Source organism: Nilaparvata lugens, chromosome 1 (genome assembly GCF_014356525.2).
Source record: "Nilaparvata lugens isolate BPH chromosome 1, ASM1435652v1, whole genome shotgun sequence".
In the NCBI taxonomy this organism is placed as follows: Eukaryota; Metazoa; Arthropoda; class Insecta; order Hemiptera; family Delphacidae; genus Nilaparvata; species Nilaparvata lugens.
The window spans coordinates 89,082,275-89,104,755 of NC_052504.1; the positions used below are offsets into that span (position 1 = coordinate 89,082,275).

Below are 22,481 nucleotides of genomic sequence, written 5' to 3' on the forward strand. Positions count from 1 at the left end.
ACTCTTCATGCTTATTTCCTTTATTGTTCAGAAAACTTTGTAATGCAATATTTTTGTAGAATGGTACAAAACTACTTCATGAAAAAACTCGACTATATAAAATAGCAATATAGGCACAATATAGGTTCTCTCATATTATTCCTTGTTATAAAAATTGAGAGGATTAAATGATGACAGTATTTTGTAAAATATTGGGAATAATTAACATATTCTTAAATCTCGAGTATAATATAATACTAGTGAATTTTATTTATTCATTGGATAAAGCTGCGTTTACAACAAAGTTATTAACTAAATGTTGATAACTTAATCCTTATAGATTCTATTAGATTGAACATAACTTATAATACACAATGATGAACATACGTGTTTGTCAAGTTCCGTTCAATCTAATAGAATCTATACTGATTAAGTTATTAACATTTTGTTAATAACTTTGGTGTAGACGCAGCTTTAGAGAAGCAAATAATGAAATATTGTTGAGGAAAGAAGAACATTCAATCCTCAGAACTTATCCGATTACAGAAACTTTGTCACATGCATACTTTGAACATCTAGGTTTTGTCCAAAGTTTTGTTCACACTTGAGAACTACACGAAATTGAAATTTGAACTTGATAAATAATTTTGAAAACTTAATTTCCACTTGGAAATTGTAAATTTATGAGTATGATAATGTGATAATTCTGCGGGGAACTGAAAAAATTCATCTTTCAACAGATACTTATGAACATGACTTTCTCCAATCAGTGGACCTCTATAAGTCTTTGTGTATTGTTGAATCTCTCGTTCACGCCATTTCAAAAATAGAGCTGCCTGTGTAGCTATTACATGTAATGAAGCTTGCCGGCTCATAGTGTATACTAAATAGCATCATAGTTAATAGTATTGACGCCGCCGCGGGAAGTCGGTCCGTTTACCTAATAGAACTCCGAATTGGCAACAGAAGTTGATAGACGGACCAAAAATATTTATTTACATTCTTGCGGCGTTTTATTTAAATAGCGGATAAATGCGTGGTGGCCGGGGAGGTGGTGGAAGGGGTGGGGTTTGAAATTCCTCGCTATGATTGGCTGGCTAACAGCTGTCAGTCTAAGGGGGGTATGGGTACCCTTAAATTTTCCCCCTTTCATCTCAAATTCTACGTCACACTGAGCGGCGGCCTGCATTCTGATTAAAGTGCGCTGGCCAAAGATCTCCTCTAAATTCTCTCTCTCTTGTTTTCTCTCTCCCGGAATACCTGCAAGCCGCATAATTTATTCGCTCTCATATTTGCTTACTGCTGTTGGCCAATGCAACTTCACCAAACATCTATTCTTAGCGCGTAAATTTGTTGTAAGTACATAGAGAGTGTACAACAAATTATTGGTGTGCTGCCACCTCCGCCACAGAGTCGAACACAAAACAAAAGTAATTGCAGAGTGTAGAATGCCAGAAAGGAAAATTGTGGAAAGAAACTGAATTTATCGCTTTTGAAGTAAATTGGTATCCTCTTCATTGTTTTTGGATTGAATTGTTTTAATCTATTGCCAGAGGAATTTTGTTCACACAATAGGGCCCGGTTGCACAAAAGCCGGTTAAATTTTAACCGTGATTAATATTACGAGAACCAAACAGAGAAGGTCGTTTTGATAAGGTCTCTGATTGGTTCTCGTGGGATTCAATCACGATTAAAATTTAACCGTCTTTTGTGCAACCGGCACTAGGAATATCTCAGATGAGAAAAATAACTATACTCGGATTAATACAACTTGTGTGTTAGGTATAACAGTATAATACAGTGCACCTTCTCCAGTTGTTCAATAAGTTTTTTACAAACAGTATAAGTTTCTCTGAATCGGGTATTGGGTATAGAATTAATGTTTTTAGACCCACTCATTAATTACAACTTACAATTACTTTACAATAGTTTCAAAGAATAGTACTCCTCACCTTGAACGAGTCTGTGTGTGAGGGGGACATAAGATCAAGCTATACAATTATAGGAAGAAGTAAAAGGTGTTAGTCAAAAACCTCCTTTGTTACAAAAAGTATTCATATGTTTTAGGTTTTATGCTCTCAGCAGAGATTTTTATCTTCCAGTTACAAATTTCTAGTATAATTGTATATTTGGACTGTAAATTTTTATGATTTTATAAAAGTGTTTTCATAACCTCATTCGAACTATTTTTATCGAAATTAGGGAGAGAAACAGTTTTGGGTTTATCCTGTTGATTCTCTTCCAATAATTAATTTGATATTGTGATTGTGGAAATAAATAAACTGGAACTCGATTTTAATATTCAATTTGAAAGTTGCATCATTTCAAATTCTGTGAATTTGAAAGACTCAAAATAAATTTATGTTATATCTTGTCGTTGGAGGAGCTTAAAAAGTAGAGAAGTTATGAAAGAACTTTAACAATATTCTATAAACTACAATAATATAAGGAAATTGTATAATAATATAAGCCTAAATATATAAATATAATATATATAAATATATAATAATATAAGCCTATTCACAAACTTGAAAAATTTCGCTAGGAACAAGAATTCATCTCAACATGGTACACCAAAAATAACAATTTGAATTTGATTCAATTCGATCAGTAATAATTCTAAACTACAAGCTACAATCAATTTTATTTGATATTCAAATTATCCACTTTCATTCCGATTTGATCCATCTATTCTGTATTTTGTGTGTTAGTGAACAAAATATGTAAACAAACCAATTTGAAAAATAAATCAATATTGATTTATTTTGCTGTTATATTTATATTTCTTTAAAAGAAATGTTTTCTGTTTTGATTTATTTTATTTCATTCATTATATTTCTATTTGTTGCAGACGCTACCATTATGATATTAGAAGGAGTGGGCTCAGAGAATGGCTGAATGCCCCTGCACTAATATATCCATCATGCAATTGTTCCACGAACTCAAACAGAAATTCCCACTCATTCCGGACAGAGTGGTCAGCGAATGCATAAAAAAGGTGAATATTTCAAAATGTCTAATGAAATAAGTAATATTCTCAAAAAATCTTTTAAAATGTATGAATATTCAGGGCTACTCATTTTTATTTATAAGATAGAATATTATAGTACCCTTTTTTGAAATTAATAAAATAATAGATTAAAAATACAAATTATAACAACTAGGTAGTTTCAGTGTTCTGCTCCATCTTCAGGTTTTAAAAAAATAAATTTTAATTAAACGTTTTACTATTGTAAACTCATTTTTTAAAACCTGAAGATGGTGTAGATCACTGAAAGTAGTAGTTATAATTTGTATTTTTAACCTATCATTGTATTAATATCAAAAAAATAGGACTACCTATAATTATTTTACAAAATCTCAAAATAATACATTTTTTACTCAGGTATGGCGTTAGTTGTACCAATAGTAAATGTTCTCTTTGCTGTATAATGTTGATAAATTTAATAATAATTATTATGAGAAGCAATTGAGGAAAACCCAATTAAAACTAATTTGATCGATTTGTATAGGCCTACATCCTATACAAAAACACTGTTGAGTTTTTCTTTGTACATAGCGATAATGAATAATCGTATTTTTCAGTAAGTTAGGTATGGCGTTAGTTGTACCAATGGTAAATGTTCTCTTAGCCATACTACATTGATAAATAATAATGAGAAACAATTGGAAGAAACTCAATTAAAACTTATTTGATATAGTTGTGTACATCCTATACAAATTACTACTGTTGAGTCTTTCTAAGTAAAGAGCGATAACGAATCATCCGAACTCATTGACTTCCCGACTATAACCGTTTATTATAAAATAATTTGAAGTAAAAATTTAAAATCTTATGGCTCCCAATAAAAAATTGTAAGATATTAGTTTAAATATGTAACCTATACTTTTTATCCTTCTACATTTAAACTGTAAATAAAATAAAATGATAATTTGGAGACTAGGAGACAAATGGGAGGGTATAGAAATAAGAGAATTATAAGAAATGTTTGCCTTCAATTGGCTGTTGATAATTTTATTCTAGAAATAATACAGGTCACAGTTTGGTTTATGGAACATGGATGAATTACCGAATAATTGAAATAAATAGGTTAATCCAAATTTTCAAAGTAGTGAAATAAATAAAATATATTATTCTATCCCACTTATTTAACAAATGTGGATCGAAGATCTATAATTTCGTGTTATGGTTTCAACAAGTATTCATTGTCCCGTGATTGAAGTTCAAGGCTGTTTCCATAGTCGGTCTCTGTGATTCACATTTGCTGATTTGATGGAATTTACTAATTCCCAATTCACTCTTACAATATAGATGAAAAATAAGTTCTTACTTCTTTGCTAATAATTTCTAATCTGCTAATAATTCCTCTCTCCCAATATTCTAGAACCTGACTCGAACCTTTTTGTTAATAACGTTATTCGTCAAGCCAATAGCAACCAATAACCAAATCAATCAGCAACAATATGAACCAATCAGAACGATTCTAGTCACTGGTTTTTAGTAGTAACTCAAATTATTAATAGTTCTAGTTGTTAGAATTGTTCTGATTGGTTTCTAGGCAACCAATGCGTTAAAAGCTCAAAGCTGAATCGTTTTTAAATACGGTCATTAATTTCACAGAAATCAAGTTAAGTTATACCATAGAGAAACGATAGCATAAGTAGATATCCCATGGTATAGGGCGTTTATGTCGCAACTTTTATTGTTATCCCAAGCCGATAGTTCACATAGTTCTTTCCTATGCAGCTGTGTGACGCTGGTAGTCTCTCAAATTGTGCCGTTCATACACTTTCACCCCAACAAAACAGTGAAAATTGACAATAATCGGCAGTAATCGGCTTGAGATAACAGTAAAAGTTGCGACATAAATTCCCTATACCATGGGATATCTACTTACGCTATTGTTTCTCTATGGTTATACATTCAGTAGAAACGATAATCTATCTTTAACATGTTGTAACTAAGTTCAAAGATGAATTGTTTCTAAATACGGCCCTCAATTTACATAATTCAAGTTATTTTATTCATTCAGTAGGAAGAATAATCTATCTTTAACATCTTATTTTGAAGTTCAAAGCTGAATTGTCTAAAAAATCGGTCCTAAATTTACAGAATTCAAGTTATTTTATCCATTCAGTAGAAAGAATAATCTATGTTTAATATCTTGTAATAGAAATATCTAGTATATTACAATAATTATCGCTATTAAATCTTCAATGAGGTTGAAACAAATTTCCAATTCACGTGGGCAACACCACCCTACTCCTCGACAGCGTTCCAAAAATACGACTGGAATCATCTTTTCCGTGTCACTATTGCTAAGATGTGAATCTTGGAAAACTCTTGCACAACCAAAACAATTCGCAAATTGCAGTGGGCGGTCGTTGTATTCTGCGAATAAAAAATTGTTTGGCGAAAAATTTTGGCGGCGTTTCATTTGGACCGATGGCAAGTGTCGGTCTCAAGTTTCCGTGGGCCGCGAATTTACAGAATTTTTTTGTTTTCCGAGCATGAATGGATGTAGAATAAAAGTGAAAATGTGAGAGTTCACCACACGGCGTAAATGTCGGCAAGGCGGCGGTAACAGTCAGTGTTGCACTTGACATTTACAAGTAAGTGTTAGTGTGAGTTAGTGTAAGTGAGGCATCAATCAAGGTGTGGGGCTGGGGAGTGTGGGGGGGGAGGAAAGAGGATGAGGGTGGTTAGGATGTGATTTGTACTAGGAGAGTTGAGCATCGCAAATAGCCTCCTAGTGTCAGTGTCGTTTGGACTGTTGGCCTGACGCTTCGCGTTTTCGGGGGTGGACGTCTCTCAGTTAGCCGCCGTGGGCGAGAAGTGTCTCTCTCTCACTCACTCACTCACCTACCTCTCACCCCACGTGACTTCTAGCTCGCGACCGTTCGTTTTCACAAACTCGGTTCACAAAAATATTGAAATGTGCTTCAAAAAAACTCGGTTCTATTGCCTACTGCTTTATGAAAATAGTTGTTACTTTATACACAGTGTGTTTCATTCTTACTTTTTGTTTTTGAAGTTTTGATCACTTGTGAATCGGATTGTGTGTTGAGAAGTGTGTGTTGTGTATGGTAACGACTTGAATATAGTTTAGCAGGATGTAGGAAATACCTTTAGAAACTTATTGAAGTCTGAATCGGACATAATCTGCACGGTATTATTGTTGTATTCTGGGCATAGTCTGAAGATCTAAGACTTTTAGGTAATTAGAACTATCAATCAATTTCATAGGAAATAATTACAATTTGTAATATCTATTATCCATCATGAATGAAAATACACCGTATGCTTCTTCTCCATTTTCTTATCAATCTTGGACTGTGTTCAATATACTTCTGTAACATATTACTTGGCATAAGACATGTTAGCCAAATGTTGTAGTTGAAATTTCAGTTTTTGAACATTTTGGACTCTAATCAAATATAATTTATTGCACAAATAAGATAAGAATAATGTAATTAAGATAATAAACATATTGTTTCTATTTTATTCAAGGCATAAGACTCGGAAACGTGAAATAAAGGAATAAGCATTGAAAGTATGGAGCTTCCGAGCAATGTACAGCACATAAGTAGACTACAATGTAAATCGTAATACATTATTGAAACTATAAATTTGAGTAACTGGATTATCATTAATTGTGTAACTGAAAGGCTATACTCCATGGACTTATGCGATATTTCTCTGAGCTCTTTATTTGTGTATATGTGTATTTTCAAAATTCAAAATCTAAATTCCATTAATTTTAATTTACAATTTACAGTTTTTTCATCACCAATCTAACTTTTTTTCATTTTTCATAATTTACAGTTACAAGATCACAAATTCACACAGCTCAACGAGATGAGAAATCATTCGCTAATAATTATCAAGTCATATTAATACAATAGGCAATTAAAACTGACTGAAGTAGGAAGTGTATCGGTACTGATATTGGTATCAAGTATCAAGGGAATAAAAAATCCAGAACTCAATAAGACTTACAAAGACCATCTCCTGGACAGTCCGCTGTATTCATGAAGTGAATTCTCAGTGAAGCCTGTTCAAAAATTATTATAACTTATTTATGACGTGCCCCTCGTCCTAGCAATGTAGGTGGCGATTTGAAATGAAATGAAAAACTGAGTTAACACTATGAAAGAAGTGTTACTACTGATGTAGTAACAATACTACTGATGTAGTATTGTTTCATGTTTGCTTGTTTTGAAAGAATAAGACATTGATATTGTCAATTCCACTATATTTATTCAAAAATTAATTCATATTACAGCAGTAATTACTGTAATATGAATTAATTTTTGAATGAATATAGTGGAATTGACAATATCAACGTCTTATTCTTTCAATTATGGAGAAATACCACAACATTTCATACCATACAATCAAATTATTTGCTTGTTTTGTTTAGAACGGCCACGACCGCATGGTGCTTGAGACGGTGCTGGAGAGGGAGAACCGCGCCTATCTGCTGCACAGCTTCCCAGCGGCGGCGGCCATGTCGCAACGCGAGGACGATCACTTCTGCGACAGTCAGCAGCTATCTGCCGCACATTTGATGCGTTTCCAGCATGGCCGGCAGTCACTGGACAGTATCACACGCAAGACAAGTCGCAAGAGTGTCACATTTCGCAGTGTCGAACAGCTCAACCGAAGAGACAGTGCTGGCGACGAACATATTAACCGGATAGACAGTGGGGAACAGATTAATAGGAGATACAGTAGTGAACGCGCCTCCGAAGAACAGCTCAATAGGAGAGGCAGTGGGGAGCGACAGTGGGATTGTTGTGGGGGTAGTGAAGGTAGAGCGGATCTGAAGCTAGAACTAGAGGGTGCCTCGATGTGTGGCTCATGTAAACGCAGGACTAGTGTGAGTGTAGTGTCGTCACATTCGGCTCCGGTGACTCCTTCATGCGGCTGCGGTACTCCCGCCTTTCCACCGGCGTCGCCTTCCTGCGGTTGCGGCACCCCCGCCTTTCCGCCGGTCACAGTCGACGTGACGGCACGGCGGAAACACCGCACCCAGCTCAGTGTGGATCCCGCGTTCCCCCGCAACGCGGACTGCTGTTCGCGTCCGTTCACCCGCGTCAACCTAGTGCTGCGTTCGCCGTCTTCCGCCCCTCAGCCCCCAATCGACATCGCGTCAACAGGGGGCGGTGGCCTGACCTATACTACGTGCTCCTACAACCGCGGCTTCCAGTCGCGGCTGCAGATCAGCATCGGAGCGGGTGGAAGGGGCGGCAGTATCTCGGCCGCTCGCTCCCGACCGCCCCCGTTCGCATCCCGTGCCGCCTCCGCCGCTCGCCTTCGACCAGCCACCTCCTTGCCTGATGTCGCCACCACCTCTGCACTCCTCCACATGTCGCCTGCCGACACCGCCTTGCTCAATCCTGAAAAACAAGGTGAGAAAAATAACATCAACATCATTATTTTTTCAAATTTCTTAATAAAGTATTTAAATAGGGCTACTGGAATTGTTCAATTGTTATAGAAACTTCTTATATTTTTTACAAAAAACTACTAATTTAGAGCACTCTTTGAAGTGAAGGAGTGCTCGAAACTGTAATTTCTATAATAATTGAATAATTCAAGTTTTTTTCTTCGCCAAATTCAACAATTACAAAATTTGCAATAACGTGTTCATCAACCTAGTATAACGACTGTTCTATGAATGAGAATTTTATAACACAGAATTTTATAAATGTGATGTGCAGCAATCAAGTCAGTAATAATTGAATAATATGCTTTCTCTACCAATGTTAGAGGGTTCTGCAAATGTTCTCAAACTAAGCCCGAAATGGAAAAGTCTCCCACGCCAATCTTCCAATTGTATTTTACTGGTGTTACCAATACAAATCAACCAAACTAAACAAAGAATACGTGAAATCTTACAGCATCATTAAGTGAAATATAGAGTATAGTATTATTCATAAATTAGTACAGTACAGTAGGTGAGGCAATAGGAAGATTCTTGGCTAGAACTTTGACATTTAAATTGCAGCGGTTTGCAACAGATATTTTTAAAATTATTGATGATTGTTTCGTTTCTAGTTGAATTGAATCTGCAATTAAAATTTATTAGAACTGAATTCATCTTGGCTATTTCCAATACAAACGTTAGAATACAAATTTTTGAAGTTTTAGGTATAAACCTTACAATATAATGGTGGAAAAAATGTCACAAAACAAATGTATGATAGTGCGAATTCACAATAAATTGAAAATTTTGTTGAAGATGCTCAATTTTACTGTGAATTCAAGAAATTACTAAATTTAATTTAAACGTAGCTCTACTATTCCATCACTTGAGTTTCGAACTTGAGTGGGATAGTATTCATTTCCTTGATATTTGTTGTTACTTGCAAGATAAAGTTACTGAGAAACATTCATTTTCTGACATTTCACCAACTTTCATTTGTAATTTATACCTTCCAATATTGTCATACAAAGATTTGCTAGAAGACACCGTATCGCTTCCCGTACGTTCTTGGCTAAAACTGCTTCATTTGACATCTAAATTGCAGCGGTTTGCACCATATATTTTCTGCAATTCTGAAATCTTCAAAAGGATGAATTAATCTTGTCGTCGCGGTCCAGTTGTCGGATTAGTTGGTGCTTCACTTGATAGAAATTCAACTCTGAACAACCGTTAGATTGAATTTTGCCCCGCTGTTGCTTCATAATATTCATACGCTGACAATTTTTGTCCTGAATTTGCGTTAATTAGCGAAGAAGGGAAAATATAGATTTTTCATATTTGAAATGATTTTTTAGTAGATTGTTAACCGATCAGGAGGACTGGTTAGACAATGTACTGTATCACTAGCATTATTCAACTTCAGGTGAGAGTGATACGTTTCAATGTAAATGGTGTCTACGGAAAGGGACGGCACTCCTTTGCCAAACATATAAATCCTTCAACTGAAAAGTGGACTGTTGTCAGAAATGCACGAGACAGCACTTATTTATTTGCTTTGCGAATAAAATTGCATTGGAAATAGTTTCGCAGATAGTTTTGCATTGTCTCTGTGTTATTCTATAAACAGGACTGTAGCCAGGAAACGGTGAATGTTAATGTGGGTTGTCAGAACAGTCTGACGCATTTGAGTTCATCTTATTCTTGAGTTCTTCCATCACTGTGCATTTCTTGGAGATCTTTTCCTCTATGTAATCAGCTTGGAAAATAGAATGGTTTTATCATTGTAGAGACAAACTAGATCGTTGAAATCATTGTGAGATGGTTTATAAAATAGCATTATAGTACCCTTTTATTGAAAACTAGCCGTCAGGCTCGCTTCGCTCGCCATATCGCTCGCTCAAATAGGTATACTGACAGTAATAAACCTGTATATTTTTACTTGTCTCCTATATACGAAAAATAACTTGCCTAATAATCTGCTAAGGAGAAATATACATTCCCACAACACTAGGAGTAACGGAAATATAGAAATACCTTTCTGTAGGCTGACTAAATCTCAGGATAGCTATGAAGTTGTTGGAATGAGAATGTTTAATAAATTACCACATGAGTGGATAGAAGCTCCATTTCAATTATTCAGAAATAGGCTACATAGCTGGTTAATTAGAAATCCTTTTTATAGTTTGAAAGAGTTTTTCGAATTTCAGCAAATTATTCTTTAAGATGAACTATTTTATACTATTATTTCTAGTATTCATGTTATTTCTTGTATGTAATATTTTACGTGTATGTTATTTTGACTGGTGTTTCTTACATTAACCCTCCATGTTATAATATAGGTTGACTATGTTTGTTAAACAATAATTTCTGACGTTGTCCATAACTATTGTAATGTTGAGCGGCAATAAAATTATATTTATTTATTTTATTTATTTATTTATCGGTCTAGCCAGGGGACTCCGCCCCCTGGACTCCTGACTGGATCTTCTAAAAATGAGATCAGAAATTCAGCGAAGGGATTTTCGCTCGCCTGCATTTTTCATTTGAGCATGCTTCATTCCATCAGAAAGTCAAAGTACTTCCTCGCTCGATTCAATCACCGATTAATTTCAATTATTTAGTGCAGGGTGGAAAACTTCGTTAGGATATTATGAGGATTAAAACAAAAAACCGCTAATTTTGGGCGTATCTCTGGCGTTATTTTAAATTCCTTCTAACACAACATTATTACACCACAGCTGAGCTTGTGTAGTAAATTTGAACATTTTCTGTTCATTTGTTCTCCATAAAGCTGGGAAAAGGGGAAAAACGCAGATTTTGGGCGTATCTTTGGCGCTATTTCAAATTCCTTCTAACACAACATTATTACACCGTAGCTTAGCTTCGGTACTAAATTTGAACAATTTCTGTTCATTTGTTCTCGATAAATCTGAAAAAAGCAAAAAAAAAAAAACGCTGGAAAAACGCTATTTTTGGGCGGATATTTGACGTTATTGCAAATTCCTTCTAACACAACACCCTAGCTGAGCTTCTGTACTAAATTTGAACATTTTCTGTTCATTTGTTCTCGATAAAGCTGAGAATACTCTTAAAAACGCTGGAAAAACGCAGATTTTGTGCGTATCTTTGGAATTTTTTCCAAATCCGTTCTTAGTGCGCCTCTAAAGTTCTGCGAGTGAGTGATCCAGTCAGTCAGTGAGTGAGTGCCATTTCACTTTTATATATATATATAGACTATAGATAATATTATAAAACGTGTGTTTGTAATCTATTATTTTATATTATTAAAAAAAGGGTATTATAATGATATTTTATAAATATTAATAAGTAGCCCTCCTGAATACATACATTTCAAGAACATTGTTAGTTGGATTTCACTAAACAGTGGAAGGAAATAATGAGAGAAAATCTCTAAGCTTCTCATAAAAGTTTGTCAAAATGTTTGCTACATTATTCGTATGTATGCACAAGTACTCCTTATCAATTTCCTCACTTTCTGTGTAGTAGGGAATGTGATATTTTATCAACTTATTGAATAAATATATCATTACTTCAAGCTGTGACAGCCACTCATAGTTTTTGAAAGTGTTTTCATTCAATTCAAAATAATTTTTCATTTAAATTCTTTTTTCATTCAAGAAAGTATAGTACAATTCTTTATCATAAACTTATTAACGTCGTAGAACTTGTGATGGTGCATTTCTTGAAGATTGAAATCCAGTTAAATATTTAATCCAGAATATTTTAAAAGAAATCCACAATATTTGCATGATAATGGATCAGTGTAAATGATGCAACTTATTATAAATACAACCAAGATCTTGGTTCAGTACTGTAATTGACCTGTCAATGAATTAGTCATTCTTTATAGTAAACTAGACAGACAGAAACGGCGAAACCTTTGACCCCGCTTCCTGCATTGTGATTGAATTACCATTTTTGGTAATATAATCTGTAATTAGATTAAGGAAGAGCAGATTTATTGTACTCGAACAATATCAACTGCTTAGAATTTGTAGAGCTGATAAAAGTATTAGGCACAGTACATAAACAAACGAATTTAGATATGAAGTAGTTTATAGTCTGTTGATTTCTTCAAATTCAATATGATAAAATCAAATCAAATGTATTTGTTAAAAGTTACAATTCGAATAGACAGAATGCAACAATGCACAATAAATTAATGATTATGCCAGTGGACTAATAAATTATGATATTATATTCCTTAAAAAGTATAAGATTGAAATGATTGTATATAAATAATATTAATTATTCACATTGTTAGCAAAAGTCAAATATAATTTTCCATATTGTGGCTTCACTAGCATAAGTATAAAGTATGACCTAGCCGATGATGTATTTATTTTATTTATTTATACATTATGACAATTTCCACTGAGTCTAACAAGACCCATAGTGGTATTAAACAAAATAGCACTGTACATGAATAAACTATAAGTATTAATGTAAAACTAAAATCATAAAAGATGAGCACAGTGAAAATTAATGTAGATTGCTAAAAAAACAAGATAGAAATAGAAAAATAAGAAGAAAAAGTCTTTCAGTTCGTGAACCCATGCAAAAATCATTATCTACATTTCATAAGTAAGTGATTATAAAAAAAATAAATACAACTTCTCCTCGCTACCAGCCATAAGTCAATACCCAGAAGCAAGAGCTAGGTGTCGATGCACTCTCTTTTGGAATAGTGAGTGTGTTAAATGTATGTGTTATCTCTAGCAACTCAGCATTATCTGGATAAAGTAATCTGATACAATATCAATATAATACATACAAGTGACTATTAATATTTTAGTAACTTCAGTATTCTTATAGCGCAGTACTAGATTCTATCTTTAAAATACTCTCTAGTGCTTATGTCTTTGAAATTCACTAATCTTTCAGAAGATCCTTATGCTATGGAATATACCTAGTATTGCTGCAGAGAAAAAATAGATGCGTTTTATCAACAAAATTCCCTCTTTATCATATTTGTACATGAATTCGTTTTCAATGTAGGTAAGGTAATGTAAATCATCTAAAAATTATGATTATTCATTCGACAGTACATAATGTTAGGCCTACAAGTCCAAAAAGGTTACCGAATATGCAACTACAAGTAATTTAATTTTCTCTGCTATATTTTCAAATTAGCTATTAACAAGATTATATTTTCATTTTGTTGATTTTCAGCATTTGGTACAAAATTAATGCGTCCCCTTATCAAAAATCGAATAAAACATGAATTAATGAATGCCTTTTTTTGTTCTGTAATGTGAAATTTTGGATAATCATCAATAGATTCAGATGATGTAGAATTTTTGTCTCTGAAACGAGGCAAAGTAAATTATTTCCATCAACAAGAAACCTAATTGTATCTCGAATCCAGGATAAAATAATTCATTTTCAGTAATCTAACTCTCTTGATAATAATTTTAATCTACTTTCTGCAATAGAGACAAAATATGTGCCCTCCATTAACAAAACTATAATTGAATGCTGGATTTATGGTAGCATCATTTATGTAACGTTGGCAACTCACTTGCAAGTTTCAAACTGTCATTCGAAAATGTCAGCAGATTTCAAAACGCCCGCGACTAATTCCCAACTGGAAAAAGTTATTAGAGAAAAGCTACAGTAAATCATGCTCCAATAATTATATGGATCATATTTTATACGGTCCATTAAATGCGGTCATTTTAAAAGTGTGGGATTAGGTAAGACATGCATTGTCAACTATTGCTGTGTGTGAACAGGTGCATAAAGGAACGATGCGTGAAAAAATGTGTTGGCCCTCTTCCACTTTTAAATTGAAGTCGATTCATTACCGGCCACCTCCTCTGCTTGTAGGCTGCAAATATTTCAATCGCAATCATAACAGTAATCATGGTCATCGCTCTCTCATAGCAGCTACATGGTGTGCTTTCAAAAATAATACACTGCATCCTATCAAGTTGGTTCCAGTCGTGTTTTGACTGGGATTTGTCGATATGGCATGCGTTAATCTGATAATAGGTATGTTTTTAAATCATGATAAATCTATTAAATCTATTGAGTTCTGAATCACAAACAATTGGTCACCTTGTAGAAGATGAATGAAACCCTATCCAAAGATGGATTTAGGAAGGTGTTTATTTTTAAAACTCAAGTAACATTGGGATCGTTTAAGATATTTGTAAAGATGTTTTAGGATTTAGGAAGGTGTTTATTTTTAAAACTCAAGTAACATTGGGATCGTTTAAGATATTCGTAAAGATATTTATTGAATCAGTAAAATGTTTTGGTTTACGTTAATTGGATTTTTGGGATTATGGGAGTATTATTTATTTATATATTTATTTATTAGAACAGTCACAAACACGATATTTGGAAAGAGAAACAGGCAATTGCCCAAAACTTCTTCAATTCCTTGATTTTGGCACATAAATAGTCCAAAGTGAGGTTAAGTTTAAAATTTCTGTTTTCACCAAAGATTAACACTCAGAGAATACGTATTCGAGTTATGACTGATGAATTTTGAATTTCGAAGGGTTGTAGTTTTGAATTATGTTGTAGTTCACTTTTCCATTTATTTTGGATCAAGCGTCACAATATGAAAAGAAAAACAAGTGAAAAAATTAAATTCGTGTTGTTGTTGATGGGGAGTCTCTTGCGGGAAGGTTCCACCTAGCCTAAAAGTATCATTTGAACCGTCAATGGGCTTCACAACTGTTCATATTTCAGCCGGACAAAGAAAAACAGGTGTCAGCATGGAAAAGATATAAAAAATATAGAAAAGAAATGGATTTTAATAAGGAAATCTTTCTTCAATTTGTAAAATGAATTGTCCAAAGTGAGGCCCAGACTTTTACTTCAATTATTTTCACTTGAATGAGACAGAGAAAAAAGTGTTAACATTATTTTAAGAACAGAAGCACCTTGTATGCGTTTATTGTTGGCAAAACTTTCAGCTGACCAGTAACAGGAAAAGATTGACTCAATTTATTTAAAAATTATCAAAAAGAACAACAGAGAAAAAACAACTGAAGTTAATTTTGAATACAGTTGGCTAATATTATTGATCTTCAAATATTCCTTCTCTATCAGAAATATTATTCATATTTTTATAATACTAATATTGTAAAAAATCTAATTAATGAACCAAAATATTTTATTCAGTTATTTCTGGATATGAAGTTGTTGATGATGAGGTAAATACATTTTTCAAAAGACTTTTCACAAAAAAATATTCCAAAAAACCTGTCTCAAAATGTTATTCTTATTTTTATTCTCGTTACTTCCAGTTATTGTACTATTAGTCAAAGATTTCTTTAAGAGTTTAGTGTTGGCATATACTTATGACATAGGCATTCCGTTCTAACACATTTCCCTCCACTTATGAGTCGCAGATTTCTGTAGATTTCAGTGTTTCCATATGTCGGTTGATGTGAAGCATTTTTATGAACCTGGGCATTTTTAATTTTCTAATATACTTCCCTTGGCTTTCAGGCCAAGATATCATTAGTTTTCAGTGTTGTCCATCTGACAGTTGGTATGGGGGTCGTAAGTACAGGTGTCGAATGCATAGCAAGGATGCAACAAAAATAGAACCCGGTAGGTGCGCATTCTCTTTCTCTCTCTCTTTCTATGTCATATTGGCAGATGATACTGGCAGCATTAGCTCTTTCTCTCTCCGTCTGGCTCTCATCAAGTCCCACATTGCATCGCAATTAGGCCTATTTTTCACCCAGCTATTGCACTTAGATTTTATTTTTAGAATTGATATCTCACGACCCGCTTCTTATAATCTTGGATTGGAATATCCGCCAAGAATGTCACCTCCTCACAGCAACAATGTAACTATTGTTAGCAAATGTTATCACCTTGTATAGGAAGAAAGTAACAATGAAAAGGCGGCAATTTGAATCTCTGCTTTGATGTAATGACTAGATGAAAAATAATTCACATTATTTTCAAAAGCATTAAAATTGTTTGTTGCATCTCTTTTCCTGCTCCTTATATTTACTCATTCTAAAACTATAATTGAAAGTAATTGATTATTTTTAAAGGGCTATTTGAATGTTTAATTATAGAAAATCATTATAGTGAGGTCCACGTTATAATGGCACTATTTGATTAACATTGGTGATGCTAACCTTGTCTATCATTCTTCAAAGAAGATATGGCGCTTTTCTTTTTCCAGCTCTACGACGTTGCCAGATCGTTTTAACAATGTAGAAATATATAAAAGGGTACAAAAAGGTATGCAAAAGTAATTAATAAAAGGGTACTACAAGTTCTATATTGTTTTTATTAATTTGAATGATGTATTTTACAGAGTGATCAAAAAGTATCTTCGCTTTATCATCAAAGTTCGTTTTTGTGAGGAATTTTTCGTTTCTTGAAAATAATTTTCAATAAATTCGAACCTGGCCTATAAATTGGAAAAGGAATATGATTGTATATGTCATGCATGGTATTTTCCATCATTTTAATTATGATTCAATCGTGTTAATTGATTTTTACAAGAGTCTGTGAAATAGTAGATATAATAATAATAATAATAAAAATAATAAATTCATTCGTTCTTCCAATCGATACATTACACATAATAAGAAATTATGAAAAGTAGAGTATATTACAACAATATTGCAAATTACTTTATTAAATTATCATATTGAAATGATGATTTTAATCAACTCTTTTTGTTATTGGTTTTATCAATATTTTAATTTCTTATGAAAACTCACACACTAATATCACATAAATTTATATTCAATATTATTTATATGTTTTCACTGCACTATTCTCAGGACAATGCTCTATTCTCAAATCAAATTAAATTCAAAGACAATTCTGTTCTCCCAAAAAATATTCTATTATTCTGATCAGCTCTGACAAAGACCCAAATATTTTGTTGATTGACAGAAACAATTAAGTTTTGAGCTGTGCTAATGGGTGGGAGCGGTTCGCCGGATAGAGTGTCAAACTTGGTCGAGATAAGATTAATGAGAGCCTGTTTGCGCGGTGCAAGGCCGTACATACATAGTTGCGAGTACAGTGTACAGTTGTTAGTAGGAATGTGCCAAGTGCCAGCTGACAATCCTAAGTTGTCTAAACAATCGTAGCCTATAGAATTTTTTCTGGTTGTGTTAAGTCTCGTGTCCTATTTGGAAGTTTTGTCTACTGTGTTGAAACTTTTGATTTTCTTGAGAGTATTGTAAGATTCATAGATTTTTCTGTGACGGAGCGGTCAGATGTTGTGTGAAGCCAGCGGTTTCTTGTGAACTTGATCCGGTCTCTGCTTTGAACGATTTGTGTTGTCTATCAGCCGTGATGTCCTTGAAGCTTTCTAAAGCCGAGTCGAGTGTCTCTTATTGTCGTATTCAACTTCAACCAATACTCTCTTATATAAGTCGACAATCGTAAAACCTTAGTAGTGTCTCTTTAGTTTATCAATGCCTGTTCTGCTGTAGACATCATGATATTTTAATCTGAGAGAATAACGTTGCTTGGTGGCTTGGTGCTTCATTCTGCACCTTGTATCCAAACATTCCACGCACTGGCGATCTAGTTTCACATAACCTAAAAATGGCTGTTGGATTAAATGAAAATAAAGGTAGGATTTTTCAAGCAATATGTTCGTATGTTTTGAATCTTATTTTCCCCACTGACATGCTCCATATTCCAATATTCATATCTTGGATATACCTCATGTTGTCAATTCTTCTTTCAAGAGACTTATTAATGGTATATTATCGATAAAATAAATTCTTTAATGGTTTGAAATTTTGAATAATTATTGTTAAATTATTTATTTTCCCCACCACTCAATATAGATGCATAGAATAAACAATTTATAGTTTGAATCACAAACTATAAATAATCTCTGATTATAGTAGAATCATCTTCTTATAGTAGATTTATAGATTGTTTATTCTATGATAGATACCCTCCTCAGTTGCTCAGTTCACCTTCTACGTTGTTCGGTAAAGATACACTTAGTTCACCACTAAAAGATCCCTGGCTGTCATTTGGAAAACATTGGTAACAATGAAAACCAGGGCTCTTCTCGTGGTGAACCGACTTGGTCTATAGCACACTTGTTGCACAAATAGTTGATCCATATTTTTATAAGTGCAGATTATTGGACACTTGAATCACACACATATATATATGTTTTTGAAAATGTAGATATCTAGGATATTTTAACATAAGATATTGCGTTTTTGTTCTGTGTTACAAAAAACACCTGTGTAAATCTATTTTTAAAAGTGAGAGTTTTCTATAGTTTAGATAGAGAAATTAATAATTTAATTTTCCTTTTTATCAAATAAATAATTACATTGAAGCATTTTTTAGAGCTTAAAATCATTTTACAGAGATTTTGTATGATGTTTAAATATCTACAAACATTTATGCAAATAGTAGTAAAATCATTGATGAAAACATTGATTTTTTATGTACATAAAAGAGGTTGGAATCGATAGTCTTTGATTGGCGTAAGCCCCACATGCCCACACATTATAAAATTAACTGATGTCGATCAAAATAAGTTAAAGATAATATTACACTCTTCTTTTTTCAACATTTTTCATTCAATAGTAATTCTATAAAATATTGTCAATTGATGTATTTTAGAATAAAAGTAGGCTGCAAAGAATTAATAAATAATTCATACTCAGAAACTCAGTCTAATCATATCATTAAATAATGATATGTTGATGCTCAAATGTAGATAACAATAAATCATTTTCGAGAAAGCTTTGAAAAAGATAATCCATTTTATCTGTCATTTCATTCATGTGCCTAATAATATTTAGAATCGCTTATCTACAATGCATATTAACTTGAGAAAACGATTGTGTGACAGACTCATTTATTTGACTAAAATGCAATATCCAATTTAAAAAAATGACCTTCCATGCAGTAAAGTCCAACTTGTTAATATTTGTATTTTGAACGTTGATTGATAACAAATTGGTAATTTAGAATAAGAAAATTCTACACAACTTTACTCATATTTAGTTCCCATATACATTTAAAATGTAAGTTTAATTAATATTCAGTTGTGAATATGAGATTCAGCCAAACATCAGAGTGTATTTACATTAAACTGATTAAAAGTAATAAAACAATGAATTCAAGTGACAAAATGAAGAAACGTTTTCCAACATTTTGTGTGATAATTATTATAGCTCATTTTTTTAGAATCTTCACCTTTCAAATAACTGTTTCATCTGGCCCTGCTTGGAAGTTTAGATCGTAGAATTAAAACAATTTCACAGTTAATTTTACTAGAATAATTGTCCGTTCTACAATAACTTGATTCAGTGATCAAATTTGCTCTTAAATGAGAATTCTACAATAAACCTCATTAGTCAAAATTTCCTTCCAATCGTTTTCAGATAGCTTCAGATATCCAAAAACAAGGTCGATATCTTTGATTTTTCAATCTATTATTTATTCATTTTTATTATACTAGTTCACTAGCATGTAGAAGTCTCTCTATAAAACTTGAGAGTTTACTACAAATAAATAATAAAAATGGAGTCTCTATAGAGTCTCTATAGATGTCTCTATAGAGTATAATATAACGATTATTAACTCTATAGAGTGTATACTATAGATAGAGTAGATTAGATTAGAGTTATTTATTTATGTATGCTACCATTTATTGAGGCTTATACACTTTTAATAATTTACATTAAATGACTGTATAGCTAATATTATTCAACGAATTTTACGGAGCATGAAGAATTATTCACAATGAAAATTGACTGCAATTGAATATCAATAATGTAATATTATAATGTAACAACATAAATCGGCGGTGTTTCAACAAATAATTGTCGACTCTCTGAAAAAGATATTTGGATATAAAATAATATCCTTCCCATCAACACACGACTGGAGTTATATAGTGTATAGAGGTATATAAACTCTATAGAGTTCAGTCATAGAGAAACAATAGCATAAGTAGATATCCCATGGTATAGGACGTTTATGCCGCAACTTTTACTGTTATCTCAAGCCAATAGTCCACGTATTTCTTTCCCGTGAAGCTGTGTGAAGCTCGTAGTCTCTCATACTGTGCCGTTCATACACTCTCACCCCAACAAAACAGTAAAAATCGACAATAATCAACAGTAATCGGCTTGAGATAACAGTAAAAGTTGCAACATAAACGCCCTATACCATGGGATATCTACTTACGCTATTGTTTCTCTATGGTTCAGTCTAGCTTGTTGAAAAATATGGCCTAGTCATCGAAATATCTCTTATAATGTAACTTTCTCAAGTGTTTTTCTCCTATATTATCTGTACAGTGTCATTCATTTGTGATGAATTAAAAGTGATTATTTGTGCTACTTATAAACTCTATACAGTTTATATAAGAAATGTACTATCCGTTCAAATTTCCCCTGATAATGTTTCTTAACCGATTGATTGAGACCAAGATATGTGCAATGTCAAGGCTATTTGTGCTACTTATAAACTCTTTAGAGTTTATTTATACAAAATCTATCATTATTTGAAATTCCCCCGGATAATGTTTCTTAACCGATTGATTGAGACCAAGAAATGTACAAGGTCAAGGTTACCGTTCTCTATCGAGTAACTCGTAGGCCGTCAATTGGCCTGAACGAGCAATCACAAGCTGTTCTTTATCATTTGAGGATGTCAGATCACAAGTGGTGGTGGTTTGTGAGTATAATGAAACAAGTCATACGGCACTGAGTAGCGAGCAAGTTATAGTGCGGTCCACGTTATAATGGCAGTAGATAAAGATAGAAGAATAGCGATGCCGATTCTCTCCATCAATTAATTATATTTCTACACTGTAAAAAGCATAATTGGACCTAGAAAAGGATAGTAACACCGGCTTTGTCGAATAATAGACAAGGATAGCGAAACCTAAGTTGATCAAATACTGTCATTATAACGTGGACCTCACTATAGCTGCTAACAGAGGGACAATGCAACCAATGCTCATTGTAAACATTGACTGCGGGCCAAAGCACAGGTGGATCCCTGCTATGTTTAGAAACAAGTAGGTGTAGCTTTATCGCCGAAACCTTCCTCTCCTCCTCCACCTCCTCCTCCTCCTCCTCCTCCTCCTCCTCCTCCTAATCTACCTCCTCCGTCTTCATCACCACCATCCATTCCATCTCCCATTCGTCCTCCTTTCTCTACTCCTCCTTCTCCACTCTTCTTCTCCTCCTTCTCCTCTCTTCTTCTCGTCATCTATATTCTACTTCTCTCTATCTTCTCCTCCTCCTTTCTCTTTTCCTTTTCTCGCTGCTCCTCCTTCTTTCTCTTCTACTTTTCCTTTCTCTTCTCCTCCTTCTGCTCTCTTCTTCTCCTCCTTGTCCTCTATCTTCTCCTTCTCTGACGTCTCCTCCTCCTTTCTCTTCTCCTTTTCTCTCTTGTCCTCCTCCTTTCTCTTCTCCTTTTCTCTCTTCTCCTTTTCCTTTCTCTTCTCCTCCTTCTGCTCTCTTCTCCTCCTCCTTGTCCTCTATCTTCTCCTTCTCTGACGTCTCCTCCTTCTTTCTCTTCTCCTTTTCCTTTCTCTTGTCCTCCTCCTTTCTCTTCTCCTTTTCTCTCTTCTCCTTTTCCTTTCTCTTCTCCTCCTTCTGCTCTCTTCTCCTCCTCCTTGTCCTCTATCTTCTCCTTCTCTGACGTCTCCTCCTTCTTTCTCTTCTCCTTTTCTCTCTTCACGTCTTTTCCCTTCTACATTTCCTTTCTCTTCTTCTCCTCCTTGTCCTCTATCTTCTCCTTCTCTGACGTCTCCTCCTCCTTTCTCTTCTCCTTTTCTCTCTTGTCCTCGTCCTTTCTCTTCTCCTTTTCTCTCTTGTCCTTCTTTCTCTTCTCCTTCTCTGACGTCTCCTCCTCCTTTCTCTTCTCCTTCTCTGACGTCTCCTCCTCCTTTCTCTTCTCCTTTTCTCTCTTCTCCTCCCTTCTCTGAAAGGAGAAGTCATTCTCTCTCTTCTCCTCCCTTCTCTTCTTCCTCTCCCTCTGTTCCACCTTTATTTCCCCTCATCAAAATCCTCCACACATTGCCGAAATTTTCAATTTTCTTCTTCACCT

At 33.8% G+C, this 22,481-nt stretch overlaps 1 protein-coding gene across 1 annotated transcript in view; it reads left to right on the forward strand.

Annotated features, from left to right (window-relative positions):
* Positions 1-5,742: 5,742 nt before the first annotated feature.
* Positions 5,743-22,481, forward strand: part of LOC111054910 (TGF-beta-activated kinase 1 and MAP3K7-binding protein 2) — a 32,826-nt gene continuing 16,087 nt past the window's right edge. Inside the window, exons 1-2 of the mRNA XM_039419545.1 lie at positions 5,743-6,197; positions 7,404-8,394. Coding sequence (XP_039275479.1) covers positions 7,419-8,394 — 976 coding nt within the window. The 5' untranslated portion in view covers positions 5,743-6,197; positions 7,404-7,418. The remainder of the gene's footprint in view (positions 6,198-7,403; positions 8,395-22,481) is intronic.